This window comes from Erpetoichthys calabaricus, chromosome 4, assembly GCF_900747795.2.
Source record: "Erpetoichthys calabaricus chromosome 4, fErpCal1.3, whole genome shotgun sequence".
NCBI lineage: Eukaryota > Metazoa > Chordata > Cladistia > Polypteriformes > Polypteridae > Erpetoichthys > Erpetoichthys calabaricus.
In genome coordinates, this window is record NC_041397.2 from 162531406 (window position 1) to 162544252 (window position 12847).

At 38.2% G+C, this 12847-nt stretch overlaps 1 protein-coding gene across 3 annotated transcripts in view; it reads left to right on the forward strand.

Moving 5' to 3' along the window:
* rnaseh2b (ribonuclease H2, subunit B) overlaps positions 1-12847 on the forward strand; it is a 151011-nt gene that overhangs the window by 6514 nt on the left and 131650 nt on the right. For all 3 annotated transcript variants that reach the window (XM_051925753.1, XM_051925752.1, XM_051925751.1), the window contains exon 2: positions 11525-11596. In XM_051925753.1, the coding sequence (XP_051781713.1) occupies positions 11525-11596 (72 nt within the window). The remainder of the gene's footprint in view (positions 1-11524; positions 11597-12847) is intronic.

Genomic DNA, 12847 nt, shown 5'->3' on the forward strand with positions numbered 1-12847 from the left:
CGCGCGCTGCTTGTGTGTGCGCTTGTCTCTCTCTGGCGTTGCCTCTGTGTGTGTGTGTGTGTGTGTGTGTGTGTGTGTGTGTGTGTGTGTGCTTGCCTCGGTCTCTCTGGCACTGCCTCTGTGTGTGCCTCTGTCTCTCTCTGGCTCTGCCTCTGTGTGAACCAAGATTCCATTGAGGTTGACTAATGAAAAGTCAACGTGGCTCAGAGCTGCAAGTGGACTGTGGCACAGACAAACAGAAATGACGGCATGTTTTTCGAGGCGTCGCGTCCGAGTTGGTGGGCGTGGCTGTGATTTTTTCGGCGTATCCAATGGTCTAAGAGTTGGTGGGCGTGGCTCCTTCCTGTGTGCGCCATTGGCGTCTTACTTGTCGGCGGTTTAGTGAATCCACGCCCCTTCCGGTGTGCTTTCCATGGTTGGCTACTTGTCTTCTGGCTTAGTGAATTATATATATACAGTGATCCCTCGCTATATCGCGCTTCGCCTTTCGTGGCTTCACTCTATCGCGGATTTTATATGTAAGCATATTTAAATATATATCGCGGATTTTTTGCTGGTTCGCGGATTTCTGCGGACAATGGGTCTTTTAATTTCTGGTACATGCTTCCTCAGTTGGTTTGCCCAGTTGATTTCATACATGGGACGCTATTAGCAGATGGCTGAGAAGCTACCCAGCTTACTTTTTTTTCTCTCTCTCTCTCTCTCTCTCTCTTGCGCTGACTTTTTCTGATCCTGACGTAGGGGGATTGAGCAGGGGGGACGCTCGTCTAAAAATGCTGAAAGATTATCTTCACGTTGGCTACCTTCTGTGCAGCTGCTTCGTGAAGTGACATGCTGCACGGTGCTTCGCATACTTAAAAGCACGTAGGGCGCGTATTGATTTTTTTTATCTGTGTCTCTCTCTCTCTCTCTCTCTCTGCTCCTGACGGAGGGGGTGTGAGCTGCCGCCTTCAACAGCTTTGTGCCGCGGTGCTTCGCATACTTAAAAACCAAACAGCCCTATTGATTTGTTTGCTCCTTTGAAGAGGAAGATATGTTTGCATTCTTTTAATTGTGAGACTGAACTGTCATCTCTGTCTTGTCATGGAGCACAGTTTAAACTTTTGAAAAAGAGACAAATGTTTGTTTGCAGTGTTTGAATAACGTTCCTGTCTCTCTACAACCTCCTGTGTTTCTGCGCAAATCTGTGACCCAAGCATGACAATATAAAAGTAACCATATAAACATATGGTTTCTACTTCGCGGATTTTCTTATTTCGCGTGTGGCTCTGGAACGCAACCCCCGCGATGGAGGAGGGATTACTGTAGATTGCTTTGTGTTAAAGGCATTTTATAGATTCTACTAAATTTAATACCTCAAATAAGTCATCCAGGCTGAAAAGTAACTACATTAAACATTGATTAAAAGTTAACTTAGACAAAGAAATCAAACAGTAACACATTTCAGCAGTGTTTAATGATGTCAACAGCTGAAAAGGAACAGTATTGAAATGAAAAAAATTTGCAAGGAAAGAATACATATTTTCATGGGAAAAAAAGCTATAAGAGAAAATAATCTGAAATAATTGTTTTAATAATAATTTTAACAGAGTTTTTAAAGTTGTTCACAGTGTTAATGTCAAAATGTTAAGCTGTGATTAAAAAACTTGTATTGATTTTTTTTGTTTTGTTTTTAAATCCCATTACTTGCACACCATACCTATATGTACTTTAGTGTTTGACTGGTACTAAAATTTTGACTTTTGTATCGATACCAGATTTTGGACATAGGTACCAAAACATTACTACAGCAAAAAAAGTGTAACTGTCCCTAACCCCATTCTACCATCACCACGTCACATCACCCAACCGAGCTGCATGCTGTCTAGGCCGCCTTGTGCATTGCCCAAACTTGTCTTGCAGCACATAAACTTGCACATCCCTAATTGCTACAAGCTATCGTTTCTCCATTGAATTCTCCATTGTGTTGAAATTTCCTGTTCTCCTCATTGTCCATAGCGTGTGAAAGAGGAGAAGAGAGGGGTTTTGATGGTTTGTCCTCTGTGGAGTTTAAAGTGCATTTAAGGGGTGAGAATAGTATAGTGTGGTTTTTTTTTTTTTTTTTTTTTTTTTTTTTTTTTCCTCTCTTCCCATACTGAGGCTACATCCATACCAGGACTGTGGAGTTGGAAGCAATTATGGGTTACTGAATGGGGGTTGATAAAAATGTCTAACTAAATGTAAATTGTAATATAATGTGTTACGTTTTGATTTCACATACAGGTAAAATTCCATTACAACAAATATCTGTACAATGAAATTTTCATTACAACGAAGTATGTTTATGGTCCCAACAGCTTTCCCATATGACACGAGTCTGTAGAAATCTCGTTATTACGAAGTACATTCAGCAGATACTTTAATTACAACGAAGTGCACAAAAGACCTTGAAATGCCTGAATGAATCATCCACAGAGCAGTTAGTTCTGTGGCCGCAGCTCAGTTGTGCACAATGATCCCCAAACAGAAACACTGTAATTTTTATTTCTTCAAACTTTCCTCGTACTGATTTTTGTTTTCAGTGATACCTTTTGCTTATTGCTCGTCAACATTTGAAAAACATCCATTGGAATTTAACTCATTGTCACCCTCCTATAGAAACGGCAGACACGAAAAAATGTTAACAGTTCATATTAGAAAAAAAACTTTAATTTTTTGCAGCTCTTGATTGTGGCAAAAAGAAAAAGATGTTGCCAATGAATTGGGAATTTCGCCATTGACGCTGTCAACTTTCTTGAAAGACATAGCAAAAAAAGAAGAAAAATCTTGGGTTGCAAACGTATGTGTACTGCGGCATTTGAAGACGTCGAAAAAGCAGTTTCTATGTGGTTCAGTGATGCTCGTTCAAGAAACATTCCTATTAATGCGGCACTCGATTTAAGAAAATGTGAGGTTTGTCAACTCTCTTGGGACCTCCCACAACTTGACATCAAGCCGAAATGCGATCTCCGCGTCTGTACGGGGCAAAAGCAGGCTCACAGATATGCTGCGTCCCTCAGCCAAAGTAAACAGAAAGATCTCGATGGGTGATGCAAGGTTAGTAGCATGTACATTGTAAATGCAGATAACCGGATTACTTGATCACTGACCTGCACGACCCTACCTGACTGCTGTGTCTGTGTATAGCAGAGTGACAGATCATGCTACAATAAATAACTGTGCCGTTCCTGTTTCAAGCTGAATAAAGCTGGTTTTGCTAAAGTACTGAGACTCTGCCTCGTGTTTTGGGGTGCAAAACAGAGACTTATAGCGTGACCCTGATCTTTTATGATTTGCTTCTGTGGCGCCTCACTGCAGCGCTGTGAGCCTCCTATTGCCCTGCCCCAGCAACGGACAAACAATCTTCCACATACGCTGCAATCGCGCTTCAGGACGCACTTCAGTGTGTCGTTTCCATTGGGTGGGGGGGGGGGGGGGGGGGGGGGGGTCTCAAAAGAGTTCAGAAACCTCACAATATGAAGAAAAAAAAGGATGATTCTGATTGATAACTGTGCTGCCCACAACATGGTTCCGCATTTATGATAATATTCCTCCCACCCAATTGCACGGCAGCGCTTCAGCCATTGGACTTGGGCGTCATTCGCACCCTCAAAGTGTATCATCGCAAGGAAATGCTGAGAAAAATTCTCGTCAGCATAACTTGTAGGCAAGAGGAGATTAAAATTAACACGAAAGAAGCTATTGAAATGATTGCAAACGCCTAGATACAAGTTAAAGAAAGCACTATAGTAACAAATACAGAATCTCATTACAACAAAATTTTCGTTACAACGAAATATTTTTTAGGTCCCTGGGGGTTCGTTGCAACGGAATTTTACCTGTATACTAATTCCAATTATCTATTTTTTCGTCTAGTCTTTTGATAAAAATATAACCTATGTTTTAATTTTGTAAGTTTTGTCTTTCCTTTAATGTTATTTTGTGTTTGTAACTTCTTTAATAAAAAATATAAAAAAGCCACAACATCATCACTACAGTCTTTAAAACTACATATTAACATGTTAGGTTGCTAAAAAGTAGCCTGATGAGATTAACGTTGATAGTGATAAAATGCTTTGTATATTATATGTTGTGGGCTTTTCGTCACCATAGTAAATACAGTACCATGTACCAGTGGTTTATCCAGAAAATTTCAGGTTTTTGATAGAAATTCATACCTATTTATCAAGATACCATTAAATTGATTTAAAATATAGCCTAGTTATTACTAGTGTGTGTATATGGTCTTTACTGCTTGAAATGACAAATTTTTAATTTATTATTCACGTATGACTGCAAAGCCTCATTTTCAGCAGCAATTCTTTCAGTGTCCTAATGGTAAATTCCCCCATTTATCCTTAGTCATGTTTATATGCTAATTGATTATTAGAGAATCCTTTCTAATTGTTTTAGAATATTTTTATAGAAGGTGTATATTACTGTCTTGGGAGAAGTGGGCAAACTGGATCTAACCAGTACAGTAAAAAAAGGAGAATGCTGGGATGGACAATTGCATAAGAACGACATCAGAATCTGTTTCTCAAACTACTGACACCTTATTGGGCCTTTTTAAATACATGCCAAATACCACTGTCTTCATAAACAAGACAATTCTAGGATACTGGCCTTAGAGGTAGAGTTTCAAAGAAAATGCCATATGTGAAACTAACAAATAAAAACAAAAGTTTAAAATGAGCAAAATAACACTGACATTGGACAGTAGATGAATTGAAAGTGTATTATGTTCAGCATTCTGACATTGAGTTTTCTCTGTTACAGGTGATACTAGTATTAGGTGTGTATTTAATGAAAAAGAAAACTGAGGACCTGTAAGGCTTTGTTCTGAGTCTGCATATTCTGGTGATGTTATCCTCTTATGCAGTTGCCCACCTGGGCCTTCCCCTTCCTTTTTTTATCCTGTGTGAAATCTTCAGTTTCTTGGCAATCTATCACATGGAATAACTTTCATTCTGAAAAAAAACCAAAAACAATATACAGTGGTGTGAAAAACTATTTGCCCCCCTTCCTGATTTCTTATTCTTTTGCATGTTTGTCACACAAAATGTTTCTGATCATCAAACACATTTAACCATTAGTCAAATATAACACAAGTAAACACAAAATGCAGTTTGTAAATGGTGGTTTTTATTATTTAGGGAGAAAAAAAAAATCCAAACCTACATGGCCCTGTGTGAAAAAGTAATTGCCCCCTGAACCTAATAACTGGTTGGGCCACCCTTAGCAGCAATAACTGCAATCAAGCGTTTGCGATAACTTGCAATGAGTCTTTTACAGCACTCTGGAGGAATTTTGGCCCACTCATCTTTGCAAAATTGTTGTAATTCAGCTTTATTTGAGGGTTTTCTAGCATGAACCGCCTTTTTAAGGTCATGCCATAGCATCTCAATTGGATTCAGGTCAGGACTTTGTCTAGGCCACTCCAAAGTCTTCATTTTGTTTTTCTTCAGCCATTCAGAGGTGGATTTGCTGGTGTGTTTTGGGTCATTGTCCTGTTGCAGCACCCAAGTTCGCTTCAGCTTGAGTTGACGAACAGATGGCCAGACATTCTCCTTCAGGATTTTTTGGTAGACAGTAGAATTCATGGTTCCATCTATCACAGCAAGCCTTCCAGGTCCTGAAGCAGCAAAACAACCCCAGACCATCACACTACCACCACCATATTTTACTGTTGGTATGATGTTCTTTTTCTGAAATGCTGTGTTCCTTTTACGCCAGATGTAACGGGACATTTGCCTTCCAAAAAGTTCAACTTTTGTCTCATCAGTCCACAAGGTATTTTCCCAAAAGTCTTGGCAATCATTGAGATGTTTCTTAGCAAAATTGAGACGAGCCGTGATGTTCTTTTTGCTTAACAGTGGTTTGCGTCTTGGACATCTGCCATGCAGGCCGTTTTTGCCCAGTCTCTTTCTTATGGTGGAGTCGTGAACACTGACCTTAATTGAGGCAAGTGAGGCCTGCAGTTCTTTAGACGTTGTCCTGGGGTCTTTTGTGACCTCTCGGATGAGTCGTCTCTGCGCTCTTGGGGTAATTTTGGTCGGCCGGCCACTCCTGGGAAGGTTCACCACTGTTCCATGTTTTTGCCATTTGTGGATAATGGCTCTCACTGTGGTTCGCTGGAGTCCCAAAGCTTTAGAAATGGCTTTATAACCTTTACCAGACTGATAGATCTCAATTACTTCTGTTCTCATTTGTTCCTGAATTTCTTTGGATCTTGGCATGATGTCTAGCTTTTGAGGTGCTTTTGGTCTACTTCTCTGTGTCAGGCAGCTCCTATTTAAGTGATTTCTTGATTGAAACAGGTGTGGCAGTAATCAGGCCTGGGGGTGGCTACGGAAATTGAACTCAGGTGTGATACACCACAGTTAGGTTATTTTTTAACAAGGGGGCAATTACTTTTTCACACAGGGCCATGTAGGTTTGGATTTTTTTTCTCCCTAAATAATAAAAACCATCATTTAAAAACTGCATTTTGTGTTTACATGTGTTATATTTGACTAATGGTTAAATGTGTTTGATGATCAGAAACATTTTGTGTGACAAACATGCAAAAGAATAAGAAATCAGGAAGGGGGCAAATAGTTTTTCACACCACTGTACATGTTTCTTAAAGAAAGTGGTTTCATTTTGGCCATTTTTTGAAACCTAGAATTAAACTTTTCTAATTCTAGTACCTTGTAACACAAGTGAACAGAATAACAAGTTCCAATGGTGTAATCTCTAACAGTCATTTAATCATTAATGCATGACAAATTAAGGATAAGGTAAGGGAGTTTGCCATTAGGACACTGAAAGAGTTGCTGCTAAAAATGGGGCTTTGCAGCCATATGTGAATAATAAATTAAAAGTTAGTAATTTCAAGCAGTAATTGCCATTATGTACACTGGTAAAACCTTGGCTTTATTTTAATATCAATTTAATGGTATCTTTATGAAAAAAAAATTCAAACTTGAGTTTCAGTACTGTTTGAGCCCTAGGAACCAAGTTACCCAAACCATTCTATAACATTTCAGTAATTATTTACTGCTCTGATGCTGATCTTTCTGTTCATAAAATAGGTCATTATGATTGTAATTGTTGAGAAGAATTCATAATTAATTGCAGTATTTGAGGCTTCCTCTAGAGCAGGGGTTGTCAGGTACGGTCCTGGAGGATCACAGTGGCTGCAGGTTTTCATTCTAAACCTTTTTATAATGAGTGCCTGTTTGTGCTGCTAATTAACATCTTGTGAATTCATTTTAATTGAATTGCTTTTTCAAGATTTGCTTCCCTGAATTTCTTCATCGTTCCTCTGAATTGCTTAATTTCTTTCCTTAATTGGCACCCGAACAGAAATGAAATGTGAAGTGGTGGACCCAACAGAAGACCAACTAATTGAGGGCGTCAAACTCCAACCAATTTCACTCCAACCAGCTGCTTAATGAGGTGCCAATTCTTGTCGTTAATTAAACCAATTCTTTCATTTTGTGGCTTGCTGCTGCTCTCATGGTGCATTAGCAGACATTTCCGAAATTGTTGATTTCCTCTTTCTAAGAGCACTGTTAAAATGTTTTGGGGACCTGAGAAGGTCGACATTCCTGAGACCTTCATCTTTCTTTATTTTCAGATATTGTATGATGGACACCAGTTGTTTTGGATCATTTTGTATCTCATTGTTTGGCTGCTAATTAAGCAAAAAGAAACAATTAAGGGGTCTGAGTCTTCAAGAGCAATTCAATTAAAATTAGTTCAAAAGAGGTTAATTAGCAGTAAAAACCGGTCACTCATTAAGAAAATAGTTAGAATGAAAACCTGCAACCACGGTGGTCCTCCAAGACTGGAGTTGGTGACCCCTGCTCTAGAGTGCCTCTTTCTCTTGCACGATTTAGCTCAAAAACTAATCAGCACATTCTAATCTCGTGACAGGCTTAAGTTTTGAATTTGATATTTTTCCATCCAGTCGTTTTAGCTCTAGACCAGGGGTGGGCAAATTCATTCCTGGAGGGCCGCAGTGGCTGCAGGTTTTTGTTCCAACCCAATTGCTTAATAAGAAGCACTTATTGCTCTAGAAACACTTCTGCTTCATTTTAGTTATCTCCCTCGTTAAGATTATGAACCCTTATTGCTTATTTAAGTCTTAAACAGCTGCATTCTTGGTTTTTAATTGCTCCTTATTAGCAATAAGATGCAAATGACAAAAGAAACCAGCAGTTATCCATTTTGCTTGTTACCCTTTACACCTGTGTGTATTTATCGTGCACTATTTGGTTTAATTAAATACTTGGAAGGAAAGAGAAGAGAAAAAAGTGAAGGATTGAGAATTACCCATCCGTTTTACACTTCAAAGTATTTGGATGATATCCTTAGAATGGAAAAAAAATCTCGGATATGAGAATGACTTGACATAGTCAAGAGTTAAAGCACTAACAAGCCATGAAATGTAATTATTGGCAAGGATTGTTTTCTAATTAAGCAACTGGGTTGGAACAAAAACCCGCAGCCACTGCGGCCCTCCAGGAATGAATTTGCCCACCCCTGCTCTAGACCATCCTTAAGAAACTGTGACACACAGACGCACACCCATCAGTAAGATATCAATGTTTTCTGTATCAGGGGACTCTAAAAAGTCAAGATCCATCGAAAACTGGAGATCGAAATTTTTGATGAATCTAAAGCTTTTGCTCCCCTCCCAATAGACGATAGGTTAGGTGTGGGAGCGCGTCAAAGCAAAAGGCTTAGTTTCTACTACAAAACATGAGCATTTCTGGGTGACCTCAAACTTTTGACTGGTACTGTATATTGACATTAATTACAAATGGAGGAGTTAGAATTGGTGGCCTCATAAATTGAGGAGTTGTAGTCAAAGGTTTTGAGTGCCAGCTCCATAGCCCTGGTCCATACTACTGCATTTTCATTTTACAAATGGTATTTAAACAAAAACCATCTCCATTCATACTGGAGTTTTTGCATTGTTTTCCTAAGGATCCCTGTCCATACTGAAAATCCATAAATGCATAACACATAGACCTTCACCTACACTTGGTATGCATGCATTGACTGCAAACTCCCACAAGGAACTAAATGGTAAAAAATTCAGAGCCTTTTGAAAATCAGATTCCTGTGTGCTTTATGCAGTTTCAAAACTATCAGCTGGTGTAGGACTTTTCTAGTGCATTCACAGAGTAGAAAAAAAAAAAACCAGGAATCTTTAGGGAGTTGCATCAAATTTCCCCCGTCTTGTTAATTCACTGGTTACAGTTAAAAGTAACAGACTTAAGAACTGGCGCTGTCTCATTGTCACTAAATGAAAACACAGCAAATGTTGAAGTGACACTTTTTTTTAGTAGTTTAAAAAAAAAAAAAAAAAAGTGTGTAGCTCTGTGTCTATTCCAGAGGATTGCTGTGGCTTGTTCATAATTAATCTGATTGCAGTTTGTACAACACAACATTTATGAAGCTAACTCAATAGAGAAACATGCATTAATAAATGTATGCAAGCACCTATATCTTAGCTTTATTGCACTGTGTTTTTATGTCCCTCTCTGTCCTGTAATATTATAAGCTCGGCTGCATTCTACACCATCCAGTTTAAGTGCCTTGTTAAACATTTTTGCTGTGGAATGCACTCCTCCTTACTGAACAGATTAAATTTTTATTCATAAATGTTGATTACAGGGTCTCAAATAAGTGATTTAGATTGTGATTTTCACAGAGCTCTTGAATTTTTCACTACAACGGTAATGTCACCTGCTCAGGATTTATCACAAATCTGTAGCGATTGGTAAAATGCCTTTTACACATGTATGCAGCATTCAAATTTTCATAATGCTATTTAGATGAATACAGGTAAGCTGCACGAAAAGTGTCATATAAAGCAACTCTTCTATGCCTGCTATGTTGGAATGGTGCTATGTTTTCTTTGTTAATGTAGTGACTCAGGCCGTTCACCTCACAAGCTTGTTCCTCCTGTATAAACATTTTTTATACATGTCTTTGGTGTCAGACCTCTTAGATGGAATGTTTAATAGGTTGTGAGATGGAAGTTGAGGAAAACTATTTTTATGCTACTAGAATGTAAGCTCTCCATGAAGTGTCAATGGTTTTTTTTCACATACTGCCACAATAAAAAGTACGAAAAATAGTGTCAGGCATATCATTCAGCACAGAATTCACACTTGATTGAACTTTTGTAATTTTACTTCACAATCATCTAGCAGCCCATAGTTTATAAAACACTGCACATTTGCGTCAAGACGGGCAGGGGAAGGTTTGTCCCCCTCGGAGTCTACAGGGAATCGGAAAGTGGAAGAAAAAAGAGCTGAACACACAGTCTTTCAAAAACACTGTTTACTTCTGGTACTGAAATTTCCAAAATGCTGATACCATACCGTTTTAAAAAGGGGAAGTTCTCGGTAATTTTTGAGGGGTGTTATACTGCACAATTACAATTGTAATTATATATTGTGCAATTATATTTATATGCTTAAGAAAATTAAATTGACCTGTATCGTAGATCTTGTCATTGTTCTTCTTTTTCAATGGTCTATTCGTTTTTTTTGTTTTTTTTTTTTTTTTTTTTTGTAAATCTGGGCAATGCAACAATATACTGTAATATTTAACATAGTCTGTATATAGTGTATTTACTGTTGCCATTTTTGACATTCTCATTATTAATGAAACTTATAGCAAGAAAGTTAATAGGTATTGTCAAGAGAAGTTGCCAAAGAAAAACAGTATCCAAGAAAGTAGAGGTGGTCCTCCTTGATCAAACTTTGTTTCTTTTTAGGATTGTTTATGACATTGATATGTCATTGCAAATTAATCTGTACAGATTACAGCAAAATTAGATGGTTAGTAATGTGGAAAGTAACTCTATTAGCATGATAATGGAGGATGGGTGTTTCATTCTTGATAACTCTGAAGACAGTGATTTGAGGCTGAACATCCATTAATATTTCAAAGACCTTCCATAGTGTAGAATAAGCATATGAGGATATTTCTCCTATCGTGAACTGACATCCTGTCAAGAGCTTTTTTTTTACCTAATTGTCACCTGTCCAGTTCTATGACACAAAAACATTAATGTAAAATTATTTTTTATTGTATCATTTATGAAAAGTTTTTGTAGTTCATCAATGAACAATCCATCTATGGTTTTTGTTAATATGCTTATTTAGTTTAGAACTGAAGGGAAATAAAGCCTAGCTTCATATCCAAAGGCAAAATTTCTGAACAAAGTACCATAGCATTGCAGAACTGCCCATGTTAGATGTCTACTTACAGCAGGGTAATTTGGAGGCACTTGTCTGCTTAAGTTTATGTCATTGGACTATTTTAATGAAAAAACAGCAATAACAAAAATCCATAATCGGCTCTGCATAGAAGGTTCAGCAGTTCAGAGCAAACACTGTGAGGCAGCAGTAACGCTTATTGTGCCACAAAGGTTTGCTTGGTGAAAAACATACTTTTAAAACATTTTTTAATTAATCAATGTAAATTTTCTTTGCAGACTCGGCAATTAATGTACCAAAGAGGACTAACAAAGAGCCTATATTCCTAAGCTTGCGGCACCCCAAAACAGGTAGGTACATTTTTCACAGGTCCTCTTTAGGTAGGTAAAATTTACATAGGTCCTCTTAATAAAGTTAAAGAAAAGCACAGTGAGTCTTCACTTAATGTCTGGATGAGCATTTAGGAAGTCATTATTTTCGTTTCTTTAAACCATTACACTAATAAAAAAAATATACTTTTAAAGTATTTGCTTGAATAATCAATACAGTACCAAACAACATAAACTAGGCCAATATGATAAGTGCACTTTTAAAACATTTGTTTGTAAATAAGGGATACATTACCATTTTTTTTGTTTTATTGTGCCTGCAGTTTTGCTTGTGCAGTACTGTTTCTCTTGTTTGGATCGGTTTTGTGACTAGATGGTCATGCAGTTCTTTCATAAAAGTAGTATTCACTGTGACAGGAACACTGTGGAATGAAGTAATAACCAATTGTGCTTTTTGATAAGTGATAATTTACAGGACTGGTGGTTGCAGTGAATTTTTATTTTTAGGTGGATACATTTCTCCATTGAATTAAAGTGCCATTGCAGCAGTTGTTTTTCAGTTCCAGCAGGTTCTCAGGCTAGTCTGTGTGGGTTGGCGGACCAGTCTGGTTATATGGCGTAAAGAAGTTGCTTAGCTGAGGTAAATGCCGGTTAAGGACTGTAAAGGTATCACCATGTTGATAACATGGTCCTGTCTAAACCTACAATATGGACACTATTTCAGCTCTGCTGGTAAATCCTACTACCACATCCTCAGCTGCATGCACACAGGTTTTTGTTAACAATAGATGCTGTAGCCTTGTACTTCTTTCTTCTTCCAACTCGTTTATTTGGGGCTGGCTTGCCAGCTCTTTGAGCTTCATGCTGTAGCCTCGCACTTCCGGCTAGACAGACAGACAGACAGACACACACACACACACACACTTCTACTCGTAGATGTTTTTTATATTGCATTTTGTAAATTGATAACAATAAACAATCATTATTTATATTTCTGAAAGCATTCTTTGTTTACAACATTTTTTCACACCTGCCTAAAACTTTTGCACAGTACTGTCCATCCATCCATCCATTGTCCAACCCACTGAATCTGAACACAGGATCATGGGGGTCTGCTGGAGCCAATCCCAGCCAACACAGGGCACAAGGCAGGAACCAATCCCGGGCAGGGTGCCAACCCACTGCAGGACACACACAAACTCACCCACACACCAGGCACACACTAGGGCCAATTTAGAATCGTCAATCCACCTAACCTGTCTTTGGACTGTG